The 10,054-nt window shown below is 38.9% G+C and overlaps 1 protein-coding gene and 1 non-coding gene across 2 annotated transcripts; both read right to left on the bottom strand.

Moving 5' to 3' along the window:
• Positions 1-883: 883 nt before the first annotated feature.
• LOC113912083 lies at positions 884-985 on the bottom strand. Its single transcript, XR_003516704.1, has one exon. It is a non-coding gene; the product is annotated as a U6 spliceosomal RNA (small nuclear RNA).
• A 539-nt stretch (positions 986-1,524) lies between these two features.
• SSMEM1 (serine rich single-pass membrane protein 1) lies at positions 1,525-8,544 on the bottom strand. Its single transcript, XM_027574624.2, has 3 exons — positions 8,319-8,544; positions 4,339-4,393; positions 1,525-2,562 (listed from the first exon to the last, which is right to left on the bottom strand). The coding sequence occupies exons 1-3, from the start codon at positions 8,499-8,501 to the stop codon at positions 2,069-2,071; spliced, it is 732 nt and encodes a 243-aa protein (XP_027430425.1). The 5' UTR covers positions 8,502-8,544; the 3' UTR covers positions 1,525-2,068.
• Between the last annotated feature and the right edge of the window lie 1,510 nt (positions 8,545-10,054).

Raw genomic sequence — 10,054 nt, 5'->3', positions numbered from 1 at the left:
TTCCCACTTACCTGAAAAGCCCAACCCCATGTATGTCTAGATTGAGGCTAACTTTTGATAAAGACTCTCTTTGACCCAACTTTAGTCAGGCTCCTCTGAGCCCCCTTTAAGACCAGATCTCAACTTTGGTGTCTGGCCCAGTTTTAGCCAGAATCCTGCTAAGTGAGTTTATTGGGAGCCCCCCCCACCCTTGATATCTGATCAAGTTTTTCATCCTCTGTCTTTGATGTCTGAGTCCTTGGCTGCCTTTAGCAAGAATCCTGTTAGGTCAGTTTAACAGGAATCCCCCTTCCCTTGATGTCTCTGCTAGTAATTTTCCATTCACAGACCCCCCTTACCCTGCTCCTTGGCTATCAATCATGACCCCTATTACAATAGTCTTTTATTTTTAAGGTATGGTTGATAGATTTATTTTCTTTTATAGCACTTTGTGGCATCGTTATTTTTTTAACTCTTCAATCTTAACTTCATTGAGTTATAATCCCAACTTTATTGTATAAGTTTAAGGTGTACAGCATGATGATTTGATACACATATATATTGTGAAAGATTACCACAATAAGATTAGTTACCACATGCACCATCTCACATGACTACCGTTTTGTTGTGTGTGGTGAGAACATTTTAGGTTTACTCTTAGCAATTTTCAACTAACTAATTGTAATAGCATTGTTAGCTAGAGTCACCATGCTGTACATTAGATTACCCAAAACTTACTCATCTGACAAGCTGAGAGTTTGGACACTTTGACCAACATTTCCTCATTTTCCCCAGCCCCAGCCCCTGGCAACCACCATTGTATTCTCTGTTTATGTGAGTTTGGTTCGTTTAGATTACACATATAAGTGAGATGATACAGTATTTGTCTTTATCTGACTTATTTAAAAATACGGAACGCTCTACCAATTTGTATGTCAGCCTTGCACAGGAACAACACTAATCTTCCCTTGTTCCAATTTTAGTATACATGCTGCCAAGGGGGGACTATAGTTGTCTTGAATAAAGTCTTCCCTACCATATTTAACAAGTGTCAGAAGTGCCTGGGTGGCTCAGTCGGTTAAGCACCTGCCTTCAGCTCAAGTCATGATCTCAGGGTCCTGGGATCGAGCCCCGTGCTGGGCTCCCTCCTCAGGGGGGAGTCTGCTTCTCCCTCTCCCTTCTGGTGCTCTCTCCCTTTCTCTCTCTCTCTCAAATAAATAAAATCTAAAAACAAAAAACAAAGGGGCACCTGGGTGGCTCAGTCGGTTGGGTGTCTGCCTTAGGCTCAGGTCATGATCCCAAGGTCCTGGGATCAAGCCCCACATTGGGCTCCCTGCTCGGCAGGGAGCCTGCTTCTTCCTCTCCTGCTCCCCCTGCTTGTGTTCTCTGTCAAATAAATAAATAAAATCTTAAAAAAAAAACAAAAAACAAAACAAAAACAAAAAACAGGTGTCAGAATAATTTTTTCTTTAACATTTGCCATTATCTTTGGAGAATAACCAGGTGGACAGCCCACAGCCCAGCCACCCTCTGGGCCACGCTGCCTTCCCTCCTTGCTCTACTCTGGGAATCAGGTATTCTTCCAGGCTCTTGAGTTCTTCCTCCTCACCAACTGTAGCTGACACACATGCAGCAATACAGCTCAGATAGAGTCACCGGAAAATACGGACCTGGAGAATATGGTCCATTCCATGCCAACCAATGTCACCTAATTCAGTCAATCAAAACATACAAATAAATTTAAATGGTTTCTGAACATAAATATATTTTCAAAGAGCTTCCTTATTTGTATTACAGACGTAAACAAAATACATACACTCAAGGAATAAAATATGTCTTGTGCTCTTTTGAATTAAAAAATCATAGTAGAAGCAGATCTTTGATGTTCCAATGGTGCCATAAACAAATTCACTGGCCTGTTTTTGGACAAAGGATTATCTGAAATTTTACCTCTTGGGTTTCAAGTATGTTTTTGTTGTTAGTAGAGAGACTTTATTGTAAAAGCCTCTGCACCTAGAGTTCTGGTGATTTTTTGTGTTTTATTCATCTCTTTCATCTGGCTGCAAGTAAGGTAAGGACTTGATAAAATTCAAAATTTACTGAATTTTGTATTAATGTCAGGTACACAATTTTCCTCTTGAATATCTGCCTTCATGTGGGTTACTGAAGTATTCCGAAGGAAATGGCGGGTCAACCATTCATTTGTTCTCATGGCTTTGCAGTGGAGGCAGGGCCTTTCCCTGATTTGGTAACTTCCCACATTCCTTTGCCTCTCAGCTAGTTTTCTCTTCTTAATACTAGCTGGCGACGGATGGTGTTCACTTTCACTCTCCTTCCACGAAGAGGCTCCCGAGTTAGATTCTTCACTGTCACACTCAGTAGTATCACTATCATGTTGGATCTGATTCACCTGGCTGAACTGAGAATGGCGCCTGGCTCGTCTTTGTTCAAGATAGGCATTGACCAAAGCCACTTCTGAGTCAGTTACAGGGGTAAGTTGGCTCTGCTTTGGTTTTTTCATCATTTGTAAAGAGTCCCAGTCACCATCTTTGCTTTGCCGCTTATAGGAAGTGTCTTTGCTTGCTAACAACCAACGAAACAAATCAAGATGTCAGGCATACAATTGGTTACTGTAACTTCATATTACCTAAGGAAGCCTATGGCATGTGTGGACTCACTCTCGGTTGCCATTTGGCAAGCCACCACTTGTCTTCACTCATTTGCAAGTGTTGGCAGCTGCCTGCATTTTCCAGTACGATACCAAGTCTCCTAAAGACCAGAGGGGTCAAAATGGATACTTGACACATTGCTTTTGAAGCTTTGTGGACCCCTGATATAAGATCAGGGGGAAAGGTTGCCAAGATTTTCCAGAGAAGGACCCTCTTTTCCCTTGCCTTGAAGTCTTAAAGATTCAAGTATGTATGTGAATATGATTTGGGTAGCAGATTCTTTATACAGTGATGTGCTGTACTTGTCTTCTACCAGCTAGCTCACAAGAACAGAGGGTTACACTTTAAGGAATTCTGACATGGTTGTTAAAACACAGCCCATAAGTCAAAATTAAATTATACAAACTTACCATTAAATCCACTTATTACACATAAATGTAATAAATATTTGAAACTAATCACGTCCTAATTAATTTATGACATTTTATTAAGAAATAGCTCTCGAAGCTATCTATTTCTGTTGTATCTGGATATTGGAAATACTATGTAATGGCGTGTTACTGTGCGTCTATTCCCAACTCCACTCTGGTAACAACGTCATGTTGGTAATTTGAAATCAATGTGGGCGGGATAAAAATCAATGAGCACTAAAAATCTGGTCTTTTTTTTTTTTAAATCAGGTCTTGTTCGTGGTTTTGTTGATCATCTAGGCTTAATGTGATAAAAAAAACATGTTACTAACATAGATTACACTTAAAAGTGTCATCCTGTAGCCACTACATTATGAATCACACCCAAAAACAAGGAAATATCCTTCCAGGGTATTCTCAAACAATTATCCAATTCAGCAGAGAAGTCATATCGTTGACAACCAAGGTAAGTTGTAACATACATCTTCCTGCTTCCTTCATCTTACTCCTTAACTTACAGGAAAATAACATTCATATCAGACTACACTTGTTCATCCATTGCAACCATTGCAAGGGTCTGGCAGAAGTCATGGAAAAGTGTTTTGCCAAAATTGGCGGTCAAGATGGAATTTACCATAAAGTGTATTATACATTTTGGTACTTGTAAATTGTGTGATATACATCCTTCATATCAGCAACATTTAAAAAAAAAAAAAACATGTATATACACATACCCATTTTTGGAGAGCCAGTTGTTAAACATTTACCAGCACACCACTGCTTATAGGTTATTAAAAAGTGTCATATAGGGGTGCCTGAGTGGCTCAGTCATTAAGCGTCTGCCTTCGGCTCAGGTCATGATCCCAGGGTCCTGGGATCGAGCCCCACATCGGGCTCCTTGCTCGGCGGGAAGCCTGCTTCTCCCTCTCCCACTCCCCCTGCTTGTGTTCCCTCTCTCACTGTGTCTCTCTGTCAAATAAATTAAAAAAAAAAAAATCTTTAAAAAAAAAGTGTCATATAAAGCTCACAGTCCTGTAGCAACACTAACAATAAAGTTATATGAAAGACAAGCTGTATGAAGGGAGAATACTTGAGGAATGAAAAGAGAGCTTGAGCTCTACTAAAGGCAGCTAAGCTGTCTTGCGCTAAAGCAAGGAGCCCATCCAAGGGGCCGCCGCAGCTCTGGGGAGGCCCTTTAACCACACTCGGTTGTTTGATTTCCACATTCAGCACATATTTCGCTCATCATACTCCAATACCAAATATGCACCAGCTCTCACCTTTACTGATTGAGGTGCTGGTCCCACTGTCTTCATCCTTTTTCCTCTCCAACATCTGTTTCAGAAATACACAGATCAGTAATAGCAATCTCGGTTGGTTGTTTTTCACTTACATAAAACACTGTTGCCCTAGATTCTTGGACAATGTCTAATATTAAACATTCAGTACAATTCAATAAATTCTTATTGAGTTCCTGTTATAGTGATCCTTTCACCTGTTGCCCACTGGAAGACGAGGCTTTGATAGCAGAGTCTGCCAAAACGTTTTGAACCAAACCAAATGGAACAAAGACTTGAGAGAAAAAAATATTGATGAGGATCTACGGGTTATAAAGTCTTCCTGTACTCACATTGTAAAGAAATATCATTTAACTATCATTTAAAAACAGATTTTATAGTACTGGGATTCATTTTTAATTACTTCGTAAAGGACATTTTATCAGGTCACCTTTTTTGTAACCCTTGAAATCTTTACCAGAGTTCATAAACTTAATATCTCCTAAGTCTTTCAGAAACTTTCCTCCAAAATGCAACCATAACATATTATCTGTGAGTTTGGCAACAAAAAAGAAATGGATTTCTTTGAACAGTTCCAATTTCAAATATCCTAGCCCAATACTCCATAAATAAATTTGTCCCATTGTTCAGATCAGTGTCCCATTTTTTGATGCTGAACATGATTTTGCTAAAATATAAATATAAAGCAACTCTTTCAAAATACATCAAAACTTTAGAAATACTTATAACACTTTTGACACATAATAATTCTTACTAGGAATCTATCACCAGGAAATAACCCCTCAAAGAGAGAAAACTTTGTGCACAAAAATAATCACAGTGTAATTAGGATAATATAAAATTCAAAAATCAAAAGTAGGCAATGGTTAAATAAATTATGTTTTTTTTTAGATTTTATTTACTTATTTGAGAGAGAGAGTGAGAGAGAGAGCCCAAGAGGGGATAGGGTCAGAGGGAGAAGCAGACTCCCTGCTGAGCAGGGAGCCCGATGTGGGACTCGATCCCGGGACTCCAGGATCATGACCTGAGCCGAAGGCAGTCGCTTAACCAACTAAGCCACCCAGGCGCCCCTAAATAAATTATGTTACAATCATAATATATAGTTGTAAAAATTATTATAAGAAAAGCATGTCTCAACATGAGGAAATACACGTTATACTATTAAGTTAAAAATCAAGATGGAAATTTGTATATGCAGTATAATCACTAGCTAGCTAAAAATATGAAAAGACTTTAAACAATGTAGACAAGTGTTAGCAATGGTTGACTGTGAGTGAAACGGTGATATTTTTCCTTCTAACTTTTCAGGTTGTCTACAATTGGGGAAAAATGAATTTTTATAGAAAGTCAAACTCCCTTTGGGTTGAAAATGCCACACGTGGGTATTCATAACTACAATCGAGGATCCTTGGCCCATTCTTTTCTTAATATCTGATCTCTACAACAGCAGGTAAGTATCTTTAATGAGGTACCTCTCTGCTTTTTGGGTTTCTGCAAACGTTCTCTGAAAACCTTAAGAGTAGAATCCTCTTTTGAGATATCTCTCTTTTAACAATGATTGGGGGGTAGGCTTATTTTAAATTTCATACATACAGAGATAATTTTTAAATGATTAGAAGTTTATCCACCTAAAAGTTCATAGTAGTTGGCTATTTCCATGTAATCTGGAACGTTTCTTTCTCATTTTTTGTACTTTCCTATAATTTCCACGTTTTCTATAATGCATACTTTTGTAATTGACAGGGAGAAATGTTTAAAAACATTTATTAGGTTTACATCATTTTTATAGAAATCTTCCATATTTGACTTGATGTCAAATCAAAATATAATCCCCAAATCAAAAGATTTTGCATCAAGCTAAGTGGAATCGCATGAACTGTGGTTACCAAAAGCATTTTATTAACTATCTGTGTGTGACTCAGTGAGTGAAAACATCAGCAGGGCCTGTCCTGAGGAGTAGGCGAGAACAGTGGAGAGATCTAGGTATGGCTCTGCCTTTCAGCCATGGCACAGGTCTGCAATTTTAACAATTTACTTAACACCTCCTAAAGCTCAGTTTCCACATATGCAAAATGAGAAGCTTGGACCAGTATTGTTTGGAAAAATACCAGCACTAGCAGTCTGAATAAACACTAAACAAATATATAAGCTAAATATAGTATTTATAGTGTCTGAAAGCAAAAGGGTAAATGCATCTTAAAGAGTGGCAAATCCAGAGGAAATCAGTGTGCTTCACGTTTGAGGATAATTACCACCACATTTCCATCACGCTTTTACCATTACTTCAAGGTTTGTAAATAAAGGCTCATAGTTTAGCAGAGAAAATGAAGTTCAAAGTGAAGGAAAAATTCCATCCTCCTTGACTAGCTCTCATATGGTTCTCAGATTTCAAATCTGGGACCCTTCACAAGAAGCAGTTCAGCCGATTGTAACTGCCATAGGGGTACAAAGTGAAAGACGAAACCTCTAAGATAATTAAGGTTTTAATCAGCACTGAATAGATTTAATTCAACATTTCAGCTATGCTTTGAAGCAAATGAATTACATGGCAGGAAACCTGGGTCTATTTCTCCTCCATCACTAACCACTTGTGTGACATTGGACAAGTCACTTAATTTCTTTGGGCGTTATTAAAAAAAAAAAAAGAGGAGGGATACTGGTATCTTACTTGCCTACAAAAAGGAGGCTGGACTGCATGCTCTCTTAGGTCCTTGAAGCTCAGGCTCTATGATTCCAAAGAGCTGATGCAAGCAAAGGAGCAGAAGAATAACTTAGACCTCTTAAGTGGTCTTCATGATGAAACTGCCAGGAATCAATTTCAATTTTTTTGTTAATTTTCTAAAGTAGCTTTGCTGGCCAATCCAGACAAATTCAATATACTTAGCGTATATAAGTATCTACTTTAAGAAGCATTTAGACTTTAGATGAAACTTCTTCTTAGGGGGAAGAGGTGGTGAGGGGAAGAGTCTTTGATTATTATAATGGAACCCAGCTGGCACAGACATAACAAAACTCCTCCTCTCCATCTAGAGTTGATGCAGCCCTCAAGTCTAGCTGACCGTTGCCAGGCCAGCACTCTGGCTGTAATGCCAAATGATGGTGGTTTGATTAATCATCAGCCTGGTATTAATGGCCAGCAAGGACTCCATGTCAGCAATTTATAAGAGCTCGGGTACTCATAATATGTTGGAGATTCACAGTACTGAAAAAACTGGGCTATCTCATTCCTAAGAGGATGGCATTTTCTTCTGCTAGTAGGTGGTCTAAAGTGATGACTTTTGTTCTGTTTAACTTTAGTTTAGTTCTGCACCTTATCTTTCAGGAGAGTACATTGCCTCATTCTAAAAGCTCCCAAATCCTACAACATGTATTCTATAAATATGACAACTTTTGTATCTTTGATTAGAATTACATGGCTACAAAAGGAATTTGGAGGTCAGTTACCAGTAGGGAAGTTTATCCCAGCGTTACACAGGCGATGGACAAACTGCAAACAACCTAAATGTCTCAGAATTGCAGATTTGTTATGGTGCAACCATAAGACAAAATTATGCAGTCATTAAGAGTGCTGCTGTGTGAATATGACTTGAGGAAGTGTTACAATATAATATTAAGTTTCTAAAAGGCAGGGTATGAAAATATATACAATGCAATACCAACCATGTAAGATCAAAGAGAGATTGAGAGAAATATACTGAGATAGAGAAAAAGACAAAAAGACTAGAATATTACTCCAAAATATTAACAACCGCTATCTCTAGGAAATAGGATTACAGTAGTTTAAATTTTCTTCTTCATCCTTTTCTGTATTCTTGGATGCTCTAGAACGAGATTGCATTATTTTTAAAACTAGAAAACAAACTTTTAAAAAGTAGTTTGACCGAAGTAGAGTGAATTTATTTTATGGAAAATCCCCTATGATAGAGTAAACATATTATTTTAAATGAAATAGGATATCCTACCCAGACAGAAGCCCGAGAGAAGAACATCAGGACCAATATAATGACAAAATACCAAAGCAGGAAGCTCCCTATTGCCCCGCAAGAGTCATCCTTCCGGCATTCATATTCCTGACTTGGAATGGTAAAACTTAAAGGTATGGGGGGAGGATCCACCTCCCAAAATAAGGAAAAAAGGTCTCCCATGATGGCTTCTTGCTTTGAAAATAAAGCATGCTCAAAAGAATGAAGATGACTGAGAAAGTACTTCACTCCATATATATGACAATTTCCTTGGCAACCTATTGTGACATACGCTTCAGTAACTGTGACAGGAACTGACAAACACTTCTTGGATTTCTAAGTTTTTGGAAGATTATCTAAATTATTTCTATGAAAGTTTATGGTATTTCCCCCATACCTCAAAAGGGTGCACTCTACCTTAATCTTTTTTTATTTTCCTGAAACTTGTACATACTGTATTTTCTTTAAATTTTAATGTCTGTAAAATCTAAGACTCTGAGGTAATCTGAACTGCGTTCCCCCAAATTCATATGTTGAATGAATAACCCCCAATTTGACGATAACCGGAGATAAGGCCTTTAAAGAGACAATTAGGGTTAAAGAGGTCATAAAGATAGGGCCCTAATCCAATATGATTGATGTCCTTATAATAAGAGAAAGAGACACCCCAGGGGTGTGTGGACACAGAAAAAAAGGCCATGTGAGGACACAGAAGGCCGCCATCTTCAAGCCAAGGAAGAGGCCTCAGGAGAAACCAATTTGCCTGGATACGACTTTGCCTTGGTCTTGGACTTTTAACCTGCAAAACTGTGAAAAAATAAATTTTTGTTGTTTAAGCCACCCAGTCCATGGTATTTTTTATGGTAACCCTTGCAAACTAATACATAATGCCAGTTAGCAAAACACTATATATAATAGTGTTCCTTCTTAAGCCTTCAATAAGTGCACAGTAACTTAAGGACATTAAGAGAGGAAATAAAGATGTGTCTGTTGTAGGGGTGCCTAGGTGGTCCAGTCTGTTAAGCCTCTGATTCTTTATCCCAGCTCAGGTCTTGATCTCAGGGTTGTGAGTTCAGGCCCAGCTTGGGCTCCATGCTACTTAAAATGAAGAAGAAAAAAAAAAGATGTGTCAATTTCTTAGGAAAAGAGCTATGAGGTGGGGAGGAACCTGGTATTCTAATTTTGACTGTACACTGAAGCCCTTCACTTTGAACAATTTTCGAGTTAGTTCATCTCTGAATCTAAAACTAGAGCAAAACACCATTGCTGCTAAGGCATTCTAAAATTATTAAAATCACAGTTTTAAAAAACCTGTTAGATCTTTAAAAGCATAGCATACCCGCCGATTCCATTAATATGCAATACCACAAGGAAACTTCATTTTCTTCTGTTTGACCTTAGGAAAAATTTTGGTCACTGACACGTACATGATGCAACAATCCACTAGCTTATTGTGAAAAGGCGTGATGTTTTCATTAGGGTACCGTTTCTCCACATCCCCAATGGCGAGTCCCCACGCCCTGCTCCTCGTGGCTGTTGGCCCTGTGCCTTAGGCCTGCATCGTGTCCTCCAGGAAGCTCTCCAGGAGCCTGCCAGTCGCACCCCCTCCAGGCTCACCGTGCGCCACCTCTCCTGTCCCTCTAGAGCACAGGCCGGCTGAACTCCTCCACACGCTAACCAGGGAACTCCACTTTCACATCCCCGCGCATGGCCCAGTGGCACAGTGTAGGCGTTTG

Source organism: Zalophus californianus, chromosome 12 (genome assembly GCF_009762305.2).
Source record: "Zalophus californianus isolate mZalCal1 chromosome 12, mZalCal1.pri.v2, whole genome shotgun sequence".
Taxonomy (NCBI): Eukaryota; Metazoa; Chordata; class Mammalia; order Carnivora; family Otariidae; genus Zalophus; species Zalophus californianus.
The sequence above is the reverse complement of the archived record's forward strand: the minus strand, read 5'-3'. Positions and strand labels throughout refer to the sequence as shown.

What these genes read in the sequence shown, in the direction of transcription:
- SSMEM1 (XM_027574624.2), bottom strand. Translation starts at nt 8,501, where the DNA reads ATGGGAGACCTTTTTTCCTTATTTTGGGAGGTGGATCCTCCCCCCATA. An exon ending in TCTCTCGGGCTTCTGTCTGG is followed by an intron (nt 4,394 to 8,318) that starts GTAGGATATCCT and finishes TTTCTGAAACAG; the next exon opens with ATGTTGGAGAGGAAAAAGGA. An exon ending in CAGCACCTCAATCAGTAAAG is followed by an intron (nt 2,563 to 4,338) that starts GTGAGAGCTGGT and finishes GTTGGTTGTTAG; the next exon opens with CAAGCAAAGACACTTCCTAT.